Below are 15,588 nucleotides of genomic sequence, written 5' to 3'. Positions count from 1 at the left end.
TGCAACTAAAGCTGTACAAACAGAGCTGGGTTTGAGACTTTGTGATGAGTCTGGAAAAGTAGCCTATGGGAAAGACAGTTTTGATCCAACTGAAATGGAAAATATGCATACGGTAAGGACAAACCAAACCAAAATATTTTGAGACTTTTTTTTTTTTTTTTCTGAAAGCAGATATTTGTTGAGGGTGTTTTCTACCTAAAGATCTCTCAGTTCTTTCAGACTGGGAGTAGTGCATCGGATGGTGACCAGTACTGCCAGGGATTGTGTGTGAGGCTGCATGTGCCTTGTGAGGACAGGATGGAGATTTGGGGCTTGTTTAGTCTGGGGAAAGAAGCAGCTGTGGCAGGTGATGAGGAGCCTGGAGGTCCCCCAGTGCATGTGAGGAAGTCACCAAGAAGACAGACCCGTTGTCTTCACAGTGGTGCATGGCAGAAGGACAACAGGCAAAAATTGAGAAAGGAGGAATTCAGGCTGCATGTAAAGGAAAACATTTTCACCACTGCCCAGAGAGGTTGTGATATCTCCGCTCCTTGTATGTTTTCAAGAGTTATAGAATCATAGAATCATAGAGTAGTTAGGGTTGGAAAGGACCTTACGATCATCTAGTTCCAACCCCCCTGCCATGGGCAAGGACACCTCACACTAAACCATGTCACCCAAGGCTCTGTCCAACCTGGCCATTCCAGTTCCTCACCACCCTCACAGTAAAGAACTTCTTCCTTATATCCAATCTAAACTTCCCCTGTTTATGTTTTAACCCATTACCCCTTGTCCTGTCACTACAGTCCCTAATGAAGAGTCCCTCCCCAGCATCCCTATAGGCCCCCTTCAAATACTGGAAGGCTGCTATGAGGTCTCCACGCAGCCTTCTCTTCTCCAGGCTGAACAGACCCAACTTTCTCAGCCTGTCTTCATACGGAGGTGCTCCAGTCCCCTGATCATCCTCGTGGCCCTCCTCTGGACTTGTTCCAACAGTTCCATGTCCTTTTTATGTTGAGGACACCAGAACTGCACACAATACTCCAGGTGAGGTCTCACAAGAGCAGAGTAGAGGGGCAGGATCACCTCCTTCAACCTGCTGGTCATGCTCCTTTTGATGCAGCCCAGGATACGGTTGGCTTTCTGAGCTGCGAGCGCACACTGCCAGCTCATGTTCATTTTCTCATTGACCAACATCAGTTGACTGGTTAAAGCCCTGGGCAACCTGGTGTGACCCCACTTAAGGCAGGACATTGGACAAGACTTGCTGTGGTCCATTCCAACCTGCACTGTCCTATGATCCTCTGAAAAATACTGCCCAGTTTTAAAATAAGAAACCCCAAACAAAATACATGCATTTTTTAAAAAGCTGGATTTTATCTAACTGATGTTGAATCATCTAAAGGACTAAATATTTAAAAGAACATTGTTATCAACCTTTTTAATGAAACCTGATCTTCAGAGAATTCTTTATTCTTGCTACTTAGATTTTTCAGACAATGAAATGAAAGAAATTATATAAAGTTAGTCAGTTTTTACTATTTTATTTCTCTCTTAGGAGACTAAATGAACTTTTCCACATTCTTCAGATTCAGAATTTCAAAACTGGCACTGCAGAATTAACATAAGCAAAATTAGGTCCTTCAAGCTTTAGGACTAACTTGGCAAGAAATAATGTATTGTTTTAAAGATCGAAAACACTTTCAAAGTGTATTCTTATGGGACAGATTTTGGGACAGATGGGACAGCATCTTCCCAAAAGTTGATTACCTTCTGTTTTGAGAATTCAACTGGTTCCTCATTGATACAGCTTCCGGAAGAAACGTGAACAGAACAGTGATGTAACGTGGAACTATAAACCCCAAATGTTGTAATCTGCTATGTCCATAGAGATGGAGTGACATAAGACAACTAATTTTTCTGCCTTGTGGCTTTGATGTGGTTGTCCTGCTGGATATTATATTTGGGGTTTGGTTGTTTTGTTATTGGGAAAAAGCTGACAAGTTAGAGTTTTGGATCGCTAAAGCAGGTGGGATGAATTAATGTCTAATAAGAGGAGCAAGTTGTTTGGCTAAAATAAGGCTGTAAACTTTCCAAGCACCAGACGCCTTGAACCACTGCAACAGGAGAAAACTGCTTAGTGTGTTTTGTCAAGAAATACAGCAGATATTAGCTCAGACTTCATTTCACTAGAATGTATTAATTGAACAAGGTTTACTCTCCTTTCAGGTACTATGATCTGTCAGGCAGACGCTATACTGTTCAAGAAGATCAAATGCCATCAGTAGTCTGTCCACACTCTTTTGTTCTTCCAGCGATATCAATGTCTACTGCCTCATTACCAGCAGCACTTAGAAAGGTAAGAGAACTAAATATGCGTGTTTACAGAAAATATATATATATATATGCACTCACACATGTATCATAAAGAAGATTACTATTCTGAAAACAAAATTTAACACTAGGTATAATTGTAATCTTCCTTTAAAAGACCTATGTTTGAAATACTGGAAAAATTTCAAGTTAATATCATACATGGAAATAACAAAGGTACATGATGACTATAGCTGGCATGAAGAGCCAACAATGGAAATGGCTCGAGGAGATCTTCCACATGCTCTCACAAACCATATGGCTTTTTCCTTTTTTGTTCATGAAATATATATAGGCAAAAATAATAAAGGAAAAGCACCTACACTTCTACAGTCTATGTTAAGTTTTATTCCAGAGAAGGAGAAATGGCTGTGCATTTGTTTTCTAATGTTCATTTAGCTCATGTAGTGTTACTGATGTGCTTGGCAGCAGTGTGACTGTATGGAAGCAAGGTAGGGAAAATGCTAATTACTTCTGTTCTAATGTGAGAATTTAATTTCAGATTGCAGACAAGGTTGTGCAATGCCATTCTTGTCTTTATTGTAATCTTTCCATGGAAAGAGAAATACTTTTTTTTTTTTTTTTTTTTCCACATTAACAAAAGTACATAGCAGGCCAGTAACTGAAAAAGTTGATTTTTTTCTCTCTTGTGGAACTGATATTCATCTGAATATATCTGATGAGGGCTTAAAATATTCTGTCTTTAAAACAAAATTTTATTGTCTAGTCTTTTCAAGCCAGTAAATCTCATCTACTAATTTCTGTATGAAGCCTTTTGGAAAGACTCATTAGTCTTTAGTTGAATACACAAATAATATACATCCCAAACATCCGTTGTGGTCTCATTCATCATCTTAGTTCTTTTTACCCTGTAGAAACATGCCTACAAAAAGACCTCAGTTCCTTACAGCAAAATGGCATACTGCTGTGATGGGATATTTCTCTTGCAGTAGAACTAGCTGGGGAATTAGCTTTCCAACAATAAAAACCTGCTGTTCACCCTATTGCTGTCTTGGATGGACTCGTATTCGCAAGGACTTCTCCTAGAAAAGCAAGTAGACTTTGAATTTTTTTAGTGGAAATTTAAGAATGGCAGAATTCAGCTGTCATTTAGTGAGCTTGTGAGTTGTCATTTTGTTCCTCTTTTGAAATAAATTGTTCATACTTACAGCTAAGTTAAACTGTTGGGGTGTCGATCCTCTAACCTGGAACCAATCCATTTGTAGTAAGACCATTTAAAAGCCCTTAAATGAAGCATCTAAAAGAGTATCAGAGCAGGCTACATCATTTTATACTTTGAAGTGTAACACAAAGGTCTGATTGTAAGATAAATCATGAAAATCAAGGAAATCGTGTGTGGGGTGTGTGTGCGTACGTGTGCGCGCATGAATTCAGCAGTTTCTTCTGTATTGGGATAATCTGCTAATGTGAGTGATAATACAGTCACCTGATGATGATAGATGGCTTATGGAGATATAATGAAGCCCTGTCTTCCCTCAGCATTTCTTGTGGGAGAGCAGTAGAAAACAGTCGATGACAGAACATAAGCTGTTTGCACCAGGCTCCTCTCTGTTGCTGTTCTCTATATGGAGATCTGCTCATAAACCTTTCAAAGGTGAATGTACTAAGTAGAGTCTTGCAGACTAATATACAGAGCCTAATTTGTATTATCATCTGTTTTTGCCTAATTTAGGTTATTTCCTTTGCCTCAGATAATTAGAAGCTGACTCCAACAATGACTAAAACAGACCAGCTCTCCTGCATTCTTTTACTAATTAAACAGTCTTCCTAAGTAACCTTGCTTATCAGCTTCTGGAGCTGGTTGACATTTGGATTTGTTTTCTGGAAGGAAAAAAAAAAGTAATTTAATTTTGCTGCTTTCCTTTTCCTTTTTGTGGAAGTGATCATTAAACGATAGAGCTCACTTTCACCTAAATTCCCTTCCACTCTCAGCCAGTTCGTGCCTACTAGTCAGCAGAAGATCTAAAATAGCCACTCCCTTAATGGTTTTCTTCACCTTCTGAAGAAAAAGCTGTCCCCAGCATATTCCAAGAACTTGTTGGACTGTCTCTGTCTTGTATTTCTTTTCCAGCAGAAAGAAAAAAAAATTAATTCCAAGAAGTAATTAAAGCCATCAGGTTCTGTCCTTTTGGATGCTTCCCTTGCTGATCAAAAAACAAGCCTTCTCTCCACTCAATTAACTAGTGTTTAATAAACTTCTATCATAATATACCCTGGTTTTCCGCTTTCATCTTCTTCCAGGATTGTTGAACTAATCTTCGTCTTACCTATTCCTGTACTTCACAGCAGCTGTTCTTGATACACAGTGTAACTTTTTGTTTCTCTTTTTGTTTGACTTCCATAAATAGCTACATCCTTCTGTATCAAGATTACTTTCTCCTCAAATACTTCTGATGCTGATTCAGATGTACTTCTAGTTGTGTACAAAGATTTCTACTTTTTTCCCTTTGCAAGGCCATCTGGAATCTATCACTTTGTTTTAAGCTTCTGATTTGAACAAATGAAAATGTCAGCTATATAACAATGAGTGTTCTTATATATAAATGGCATATGGTTAAAATATGTTTTACATATCTTTATATAAAATATTACATAATACTAAAATATATTTAACACCTATATTATTATTTATATAATATTTATATAAATTAAATAAATAGCATATGTTTATTAAATCACTGGATGTAGCTAGATCTCTGAGAAATTAATAAATAATATACATTTCATTTTCTTGATTCTTCTAGTCCTGTACTAATTAACATGCAAAACATTTGTTTTACAAAAATGAAGGTTTATCAGTTATTCTTTTGGTGTTTTGGCAAATAGGATTAAACACAATAAATTAAAAAACCCCAAACAAACAAACAAACAAAATCCCAACCAAACACCCCCCCAAAAAAAAACAGAAAAAAAAAGGCACCAAAACAAAAAAACACTCCAAACCAAATAATTTCTAGACGTCACTTCTGCAAAACACTTTATTTCTGTATTTCTAAAACTCAGCTTATTCTTTTTCCCAAATAATACTTTCGAACAGTGTTTTGTTTACTGAAGCTAAACAGGAGGATTATTTGGTGTCTTTGAGTTTGTTTGCAAATGAAGGCAAAATAGCTCGATTAGATTCCTGTTTATATTTAGAATGTCTATGCAGATCTACATTGAAGAATATTTCAGCTGTCGCATAACCTATGTGAAGTAGATAGCTGTGGCCACAATTTCATGACTGTTTCTAAAGAGTATCTTTAAAACTGCTTAATTAATAAAACAATGTGGCCAGTGTTCTCACTATGAATGAATAAACAAGTTCCTGAATGCTTGATTCATTCTGTTCTGTTTGAATAAACAATAATTCAATTTGAAGACCAAATCACAAATAAACGTATATTTTGCAGTCATGCAGCTTCAATGGTGACAAAATACTAATATGAATTGGGGAGTCCTACCTGTGATATGGCAAACCCAAATGACCCTGATTAAGTTAAAGGAAAAATAGACTCTAAGCTGATAGGTTTCCACAAAGTTAAGATGAAAAGCATTTTTTCCTGTAGGGAACAATTTAAAATTTAGATTGGTTTCTGCTGATCATAAAATGAGTGAAGGAAAAGAGTTCTTAATCCTTCAGTACATATATACATTTCCTGTGCACTAGAAATAGTGATCACAAAAAATCCAGACTTTAAAATTCCATGTGGGATACTTAGGTCTAAACAGGTTTTTTTTTTTCCCTAAGTCACATCTATGTGCTCTAATGCTGTCTCTCCTCTTATATTCAGGTGTTGATTAGTCATATTTTCAGACCTATAACCAGGTACCTGTCTAAAGGTTTCTCAGGATTCTCCATCTAGATAAGAGTTCTCACACCTACTTGCTACCTGAACACAGCCACTGCCTTTCACACAAAGATTCTAGTCCTATGACATGAATATTAAATGAAGGAAACTGGGTGGAGTACTTCTAACACCCAGGTGTGGCCATGGAAGCCCATTTTGATTCTGTGTCAAATTACTGGATTAAATGAATTTATTCTATCACTGCCTTTGCCATATTCCTGAGACAGCAGATATGCAGATCCCTAATTCCTCCTGCTCTTTCAACTCATCTTTCAAGATGATAGGTCATCAGGGTCGAAGATATTTTCAGTTCATTTCTCCCTTGCTCAGAGAAATGTTGGCAAGACGTCCAGCCCAGGTCCTCATACTGCTTCTCTTTACAGTGCTTTATTTTCTCAAATAACAAAACCTAAAGACTATTTGGGATCCCACGGAGTTACAAAATCACCTCCCACAGTGATGTTTAAACAGTAGAAACAAAGCATTTTATGCTGCCATTTGATAAACTTCCAATACCAAGTAAGTGAGAAAGCAGGTGAACCACTTTCCAAAGTAACAGACAACAAAATTACCAGTTTGTGGATAGGTGAGAGGAGCCTGCCCTGAGGAGAACAAGTCTTTGCCTTAAAGTTCACCACAATTTTTAACAGATAAGGCCTTCCAGTGGTTAACTGATCTCCTCCCAAAACCTGAGACCAAAAGAAGAGAAGGCATCCCTCTCCAACCTGTAACCAGAAAGCTAAACAAAACCTTGTACTTTGTAGCCAAAATCCTATGAAGTGAGTCATACAGGGGCTGAGAATATTTGCTGGTGTAGGTTTTCTCAAAGGAGAAAAAACTCCCAAATGTTTCAGGAGAGCACTAAGCTGCCTTGTGCAAAGACTGAAGGAGAAAAAGGAAGGGTGATGTTTGCTCTTCGTTTCATTTTGTTTTCTTTTAAAATCTGGATAGGTCCTCAGCTGTTTGAAATAGGTTATGGCTTGCTGGCTTACTACCTGAAAAAAAAACACCCTGAAACAACAGGGAAAAAATCCTATTCAGTGCTGTGCTGGACATCGGGATTCTTGCCAGAATTTCTATCTGCTTAACTACACTTACTGTCAACTTTTGTATAAAATAATGCACTTTGAGCTGTTGGGTTTTTGTTGGTTATTTTTTCTCTTTTTCTTCAATATAACTGTTGTGTTCTTTACCCGGTAAAATTACTGTTACTTCTCCTGTGGGAAATACAGCAAGGCTCACTCAAGTTGGGTTGGAGGTCTCACTGATAGCGCAGCGCATGTTCCCTGCAGACCCCTACCAGTGCACAATGCTCTCAGCCACCCTCCTCCCCCAAGAGTAACTTTTTTCCCTAAAATAATGTTTGCACTTTCTACCTCCCTCCCAGGCTTGACAGCCTGAATCATTTTCCTTTCCTTTTTTATTTTTATTTTTCTACCAGTAATTCCCCCTCTTACAGATAGACAGATTCAAAATCCCCTGATAATCCCCACAAAAAGATGGCATTTACTTACTGCCTTTTTGATTAGTCATACTTGTGCTCACTCTGCTAGGGCTACTTTCTAATCACGTTGCTCCCCATTATCATTCCTGCAGAGTAGCTTCCCAGTTTTAAATTTTAAAGCATAAATTTTAACCTCTTTAAATAGCCAGGTCTGCCTATGAGAGTCACCTTCACTTTATATGCTTTTAGTGCACTAATTCATGCGAAATCTGGATAAATACATTTCTTCAGTTTAGATCAATGAAAATTATAGCAATAGAGATTTTTATAAGATAGAGTATATATAGGAATTTTGTAAGATAGAGTATATATAGGAATTTTGTTTACATTTATATATACGGATGTATATTGAATGCATGTATGAATTGAAGGAATTTTGGGGTTTAGTGTGAGGTGTCCCTGCCCATGGCAGGGGGGATGGAACTAGATGATCTTAAGGTCCTTTCCAATCCTAACTATTCTGTGATTCTATGATTCTATGATGTTAATCCAGAAGCTATCCTGATGTATTTATATGAATTGAAGAGAAAGGTATATAGGGAGAATGGAAAAAGATCAAACGTGATGGAGGATGGATTGCAACATTTCTTTGACAACACTCAGAATAGCTATATTATTCATTTTCTGTATGGCTTCTAATAATGGATTTCAGTAGGATGTTATTGTGCTGGCCAACACAGTAATTTCTTATTGTGGTTTAAATGTCTAGGAAAACATAAGAACATTATAATAGTTTATCTACATTGTGGGTTTTTTTCCTTTTATTCTGTCTATGCAATTTGATCCTATTCTTGGGCTGCAACCATGCTATGATCTGGGCAAAAAAAGTGATGTTAATGGAAGAAGAACACTGAAGTAATCAAATTTTCAAACCAAACCAGTTGAGTAGGGTGGAGAGATGTGGGAAGGGAAAAAGAATGCCTCATTTTGTTCTGGCTATGCCAGCATTTCTCATATGGTCGACAAAGGACTTAGACACTTAGTAAATATTTCATTTGCTCTGTCCTTTAAACTTTTAGATATTTTATGGGATGTCTAGCTCTGAGTCATACTATGTTTTGCAAGAGTTTGAGATGATTAATACTGAAATATTCTTTCAGAATTATTTAGTTGATAAATATGCATTTCATAATTAAAAACACAACACCACCACAACCAACCAGAAGCAAACAGAATTCAAATACCACTTCCATTTACATCATGGAAGCCAGAAAATGGGACAGAATTTAAATGCTGCCCATTTAAGACACAGTGATGACTCCCACAAACACTAGCACTCTGAGAAGCCACTGTATCTTAAATGACTTGTACACAGTATTTGGTGAGTAGTATCATAAACCAGTAACCTGAAATGATATGGTAAAATGTTAAAACCCACAAAATACTGGGGGAATAAATTGAAGATAGCTTCTATTGAAGCACTCTCCATTGAGAGAGTATTTAGGAGCATGGTCTACAGAGGCATAATGGCAGTGTTGACTACTCTATTTGACAGAAAGGGATGCTCAAAATCAGGAAACAAAGCAAAGCTGGTCACAGCATGGGCAGACGGTCTTTGTGTAACACCACCTGCTAGCAAGAACCCACATATATGCCAGCACTTTCTAAAGAATAGTACTAAATAACAGCAGAGGACTGAACTATGGTTTTGTTAATTCTTTCAGTTTAATAACTTATGGTGCTGTCTTTTAATACAAATATTTCTCAATATTGACACTAAAAACTGTAGATGTAGCACAGCCCCTGTACAAGCAATATACTTCTAATAGTGCATGGTTACTATTGTACCTGTAGGAATGCTGAATCAAGACACTGGGATAGTCACCTATAGCTGTAAGTCACCGTTGGAGATGCTTCTCGGTCTGACAGAACTTAGATATCATGTCTGCTTTATATAAAACAAATAAAGATAAATGTGATATGAATTTGTTACATCAGGCATTTTTACTTTTGGGCTGTAGTAATTGCACATTCATTGCTTTATCTATATCTGTTCCTTGTCAAGGCCTTCAGAGGAGGAGGAAGAGGGGACAAGAGGGATACCAGAGAGAAAAGACCAAAAAACATGGCACCAGAACAAGCAAAAAAAACAACAAAGCAAGCCAGAACACTAAAGCAAGAAGACCTACTTGATACAGATTAAATTTACAGCAGATAGGAAAGAAAGCAAACCCCAAAATGTATGCAGGAGAGTTCAGAAGACAGAATAATCTGCTCCTGTCATTTAAGTGCTTTCAACTACCAGATTGAAATTTATGGTATCTGGTAATGTTATGGATTTTTTAAGATTCTGCTCCAAGTCTGGTTTATTTTATGTCTCTGGTTGAAAAACTACAGTTCTTTGGTAATTTCAATTCTGAATGGCAGAAGAGTAAGCCATTCAATAATAGAATTAGCTTTCTAACATGATAGAACTGTCAGAAGCACAACAGAATTAAGAATTCCTGAGTTAGTATCTATAATTTTATGTACCTTTGGTTAAGCATCATTCTTCCCAGATTTCCCAGGACACAGCAAGCATTCATAGTGGTGTAGCAGAGATATTCTGGATATAAAACTATGGTTCTTTCATAGAAATAAAATGCCATATGCCCTCAGTTCAACTGTATTTGTTACTAATGAAGGCATAAGAGTCCAGCAGCTATTTATACATGCACTGTCATACTTACTGTGTAGGCAATGACCAAAATTCTAAGAAGTCCAAATATTAAAAAACTTAGACATCAGGTCCACTGTAAAACTATCTGATTATTGTGATTTGGCTTGGTAACACAGCTCACTAAAGACCTCCTCATCCTTTTATCGTCCAAAAAGTCTGGACATTTATAGCTGATTACAGCACTAGAGAGGTTGTCAGCCATCCACAACAGAAGCTTTCTGAGTGTTGCTCAACAAAATTACCTCTGCTTAAAAAAATACCATTCTGCTGACTAGACTGATGGCATCATTGCAATTTCCTTGTCAGTCCACTTTTTTTCCATATTCCCAGCTCATTAGTTTTCTTATCCCCATTTGAACCACAAATTCATTTCAATGTTATCTTAAAAAGGGTTTCATTTTGCTATTTTCAACCTTTCTAAAGACACCAACTCCCTGATATCCTAAAAATAACATCTAGGTTATGTTCAGTTCTTATGGCAGTTTCAGGGAGACCTTGAAAACATCTTTCTCTTGCATTTCTGCTGCTTTTCAGTAAGAAGTTTAGCATAAGAACATTTAAGCTGTGGTTGACTGCAGGTGTACAGGACTAAACCTGACAACTAAAATGGGCCTCAGAGAAGTGCAGAAGACAAGAGGGAAGATGGCATGACATTACTTAGCGTTTTCATAGAAGGAACGTAGCTCCTGGAATATTGGGGCAAGGTGAATCTGTCTTGTAGTCTAACATTTTGGTATTCAAGACAGCAGTGGATGCATTGAGTCAAGAAGGTTTCCTCCACCCCTTTAAGAATATAAATAAATTTGAAGGCAGAGTAGGAATACTAGTAAATTATTTGTAGATTCTTACTCTGAAAGACATCTTTCAAGTACTCACAAAGTTTATTGAGGATGTTGTTGGGATTTTTTACATTCAGTTTAAAAAAAAACAACCTAAAATATTAACATATATCATATAGCTTACATTTACTTACTCTTATCTGGCAACTTAAGACATATGTCACTTGGAGAACTCTCCTTCCAAGCAGTTCAGCACACCCACCTTGATGCAGGAGAATTATAAAAAGGCTATGTCCAACTTTACATTGGACTTGCATTCTGCATAGCCTTTGTGTTGAGCTACGTTTGGAATTTTCATCTTAGTTCTTGCATGCTCCATGTAATACTGTGAACAAATTTAGAGGACGCAATGGGTGAAAATGCATTTCTGTTTGAGAGGGTTAGTGACGGCTTAAAAAACAGTCATGTGAGCAGTGGTCCAGGAATCTGATAGTGCTGAGATCTTCAGGGCTGAATAACCTACAGACCCCCAAGCAATGACAAAATAAAAGGTATATCAAACCGGCACAGTACTGCACTTTGCAGGAGTGAGATAATGCGGATAGCCACATACTCAGTGTGGCATTGCTGACAGAAAGCAATGAACCATTTGTGCATTGCAAAGTTTTAAGGAGGTCTGTCATCAAAGATCAAGCATGGACAGTACATAATGAGTCTGGTAATGGTGACATGGGAGTGTGTACCATGCAGTCCAATGTTATCAGTGTCCATCCTTTATCTGCCCCACCTTTGTGTATCATCATGCCAAACACTTAGCTACATAGCATTTCAACATTTCACTGGTGTTGCTCATGCTAGTATGTAACCCTTTCTTAGGATGACACTGGGCACTTTACTGCCTTCTTCCCAAAGGGCATACTCCTCCCTTCTCCTTCCCTTGGTGAGTAAAGTCCTGTGAAGTTGACCTTTGAATCATCAGGGGTTTGTTTCTGGCCTCCACACTAGGCTACCGTGCAGTGATCTGCGTGGAAAGCTGTAGACTGTTTTGCTTTTCATGTACCACTTCCACTCTTGTGCAATGTGTTGGAATAGTTTTCGGGATCTTGGCAGCTACCTGTGCTCTCTCCTTGGGTGTGACCCTATTTCCATTCTGCCATGCTATGTGACCAGGTGGCTCAGCATATGCACAGTACACCTGTGCACCCTCAGACCTGAGGAGGTTGCGACACAAAGCTTTTACTAATAATTCATTCCTCCTGACCAGGCTTTTGCCACTTTATTCACTATGAAATGCATAATGACAATTGGGAATGTGCATATATATGCATATATGTGTAATTTATTGCTCTGTAGTTCCAGATGCAGTATAATAATGCGTTTGCAAAGGGTAGTAATGAAAAATTTAATCTTTCTGATTTTACTCTCTTGAGAACTGAGTTATAGTCAATAAGCTGGAATGTCTCTTCACTTATCCCTTTAAAACTCAAAGCACTCAATCTGCCATGGCTCAAGAACTGCAAAAGCAATGTGTGATCCACTTCAATAAAGAATTGCATAAACTACTGTTTGAGTAAGATTTAGAGATGCAAAAAAACCAATCTACCATACCTACAAGCTAGCATTGTTCATACAGTTTTCAAAATCACAGTGGGTAACATTTCAACAGATAAGTTTTGAATGTGTTATGGCTGCAGAAAGTATCTAAAGATTTAAACAGAATAGAAAGGTTTGTTCTACAATAATTTCTTTTTCATGATGGAACTTAACATTGTAACTCCCTCTAAATTATACCTATGGCATGCAATTAAAAAGGTATCCTCTTTTCCTCTCCCCTCTTTACACTTCCCTTCCCCCCAGCTTTTTTTTTTTTTTTTTTGTTTCCTTCTCATTTTACCAAGTTGATTTTTAGGGTATATTTGCTGAAAACCAGAATCATTGTCTAGGGGAAAAACAGATATTGAAAAGTGTAGCTTTTAAAAACTATAAAAACCTAAACAAACTATGCTGGTTTAGCAACCAGAATTGAGATTAAAAGAAACTTGTGATTTTAGATGGCTTATCAGTGGTAATTCTGGGTATTCCCTTTCCCCCTTCTCAAGGAGAGTTATGATCGTTTTGCTTCTGGGAATGCTGAGGGTATGTTTTTTCTTTGACATATAAGACTTAATTTTTATCAGATAAATTCCTGACTCTTGGATATTGTCCTGGGGGGGGGAAATCACTTTCCAAGCATGAAAAAAGTATAGGCAGTTTGTGAGGGTTTTTTCCTAAGCAGCTGCCCAGCTATGCAGAAGCTCACCCTGCTTGTTGCTGGCTCCTGTTCAGAGCCTTGTGCGCAGCTGGGAAACTTAATAGACTTGTCAGGTTCATCATGTGGCTGGCTGGGAAAGCCCAAGTTGCAGTAGAGACAAAAGATGGAATCACCTGCAGATTAAACCGGTAGGTAGGTAGAGGAGAACCACACAGAGCAGAAGAGATTTGTCTTGCCACCCCCACCTTCCTACCAGGTTCCAAGAAGCTGTGAGAGGGAAGCGGTAGAGTAGGAATGGGAGGGAAGACACATGCCTGCCTTCCATGTACAGAAAGCACTTGCTGTCTGCCAGGTTTTAATGTTAGACAACAATCTCTCTCCTACATTCTCAAGCCCTGACGAATAATGGGGCAAGCTTATGCAAAGTGGTCCCCAAGAGTTGTTAATGGAGTAATTTTACCATATTTTATTTAGAAAGGATCTGAAGTAGTCTGAGCCCAGCACTAGAACTGATGTAGTACTAACTTCTTATTCAGAAATTTTAAGCGCAGACTCAATAAACCTGTGTGTTTCTTGACATTTCCTGGAAATGCTGGTACTTCTGAACAGTACAGCGTCATCCAGTTTGATCCAATTCCCTGCTGTGTTATTGCTAATCAACAAAATATATTTTTAGAGTTGACCTGAATATTTTTTTAAGAATACCAGGTAGGAATTTGAACTTTTACCTAGTTATCCAGTAGTAACAGTAGTGAGGTTTAACTGCTGTTGTAGTTAGACCTCTTTAGCAGCTAGCATTTAGTAGTTCGGTTGCAGTGTAGGATAATGCAACATGTCTGTAATAGGGTATCTGTAATAACAGGAAAACATACATCTCCCTTTTTCCTCAGAAGTAATAATGTATCTGTTTTCTGGACAGACACATATTGTTTATTTTAATGTTTTGTATGCTAATTACTTCTGTTCAGAGCCTAAAATAAACACACCTAAGAATACAAATGCATTTCATTAAAGCATTTTCTCTTAGAGGTTTCTCTTGCTTAATGGTGAATATTTAGACGATACTGATGTAATCGTGGGATTAAGAGCAAAGAGTTTGCAGGAGTATTCCACTTGATTTAATTTTTGCTCACTGCACTGCAGGGAACCAGTGGGTCTTGAGTCATTCCTATCTTCTCTGTACTGGTTTTATAAAGTCAATTCTAATTAACAATATGGCAATTCCCTGTAATAATTATTATTATAATTAGTTTGAGGGAATTCTGGGAGCCTTAGGTGAACACTGTTATTTAGAATAAATGCTAAATTATAACATTGTAATTCAAATATAAAATGAGATGTCCAGCCATTTTTATAAAGTCAGGATATGGTATTTTGGTAATAATAGTTCCTTGTACTTAATAGTCTTCCTCTGTATGTGATGACAAATCTGTACATCAGAGAAGTTATCAAGGGGTGTAAACACTTTATACATTTTACAAAAGGGCTGTTTGAAGCACACAGACTGTCAAGTCCAAATTTTCCAAAGCAACTGCTGTGTTGGGTGCTTTCATATTGAGGGGTTGACTTGAAACACATTTCAATTGAAAGATTCCGTTTGTTTAAAGCTACCGAATGATACTCTGGCATAACGTGTAGTAGAAGTTGCATTTTACTTAGTCAGAACTTCCGTGGAGAAGAGAGATTCTATTAATTTCATATTTAAATACACTTTGATTAAATATTGTCATTTTTCATCCTACTAAATGGTTTTCACAGTCATAAACACACAGTATTTTTTTCTTGTTTCAGGACCATCACATTAGCTTCCCAAAACAAGCATGTCAAACATGCAGTTCCCTTTGTTCTTTATGAAATTTGGCTTTGGTCAGGTTAGCAGTCCAGTTTGCAGCTTGTTTACCATCTTGATTTTTTTGCAGTTTTACAGTCTCACAGTAAGTCTCACAGTAATACCACAGCACTCAGAAGGATGGCTTTCTGCCTGTTGCCCTGTATGCCTGTGCCTGACCTGGGGAAAGTCTACTATGCCTGACCTGGGGAAAGTCCTTGCATTGCTAGCAAAAGGCTTTTAGTTTTCCATTTATAGTTCCAGACTATCTGCTTTACCCAGAGAAAAGAACCCCAGTTTTCTAAATTTCAATGACATAACAGGTTACTTTTAGGTATCTAGAGCTAGAGGCACTGAAGGACTA

At 37.6% G+C, this 15,588-nt stretch overlaps 2 protein-coding genes across 2 annotated transcripts in view; both read left to right on the top strand.

Moving 5' to 3' along the window:
• The window catches only part of MTRES1 (mitochondrial transcription rescue factor 1), a 244,769-nt gene that overhangs the window by 20,668 nt on the left and 208,513 nt on the right, over window positions 1–15,588 (top strand). The gene's annotated exons all lie outside the window — the stretch shown is intronic.
• The window catches only part of CRYBG1 (crystallin beta-gamma domain containing 1), a 98,290-nt gene that overhangs the window by 30,155 nt on the left and 52,547 nt on the right, over window positions 1–15,588 (top strand). The window contains exon 2 of the mRNA XM_061460193.1: window positions 2,209–2,338. Coding sequence (XP_061316177.1) covers window positions 2,209–2,338 — 130 coding nt within the window. The remainder of the gene's footprint in view (window positions 1–2,208; window positions 2,339–15,588) is intronic.

The sequence above is a fragment of the Pezoporus flaviventris genome, unplaced genomic scaffold (genome assembly GCF_033815535.1).
Source record: "Pezoporus flaviventris isolate CSIRO_AGI_PZ_B2104156 unplaced genomic scaffold, CSIRO_AGI_Pfla_v1 ptg000031l, whole genome shotgun sequence".
In the NCBI taxonomy this organism is placed as follows: domain Eukaryota; kingdom Metazoa; phylum Chordata; class Aves; order Psittaciformes; family Psittacidae; genus Pezoporus; species Pezoporus flaviventris.
Note: the sequence above shows the minus strand (reverse complement) of the source record. Positions and strands in the feature narration are given on the sequence as shown.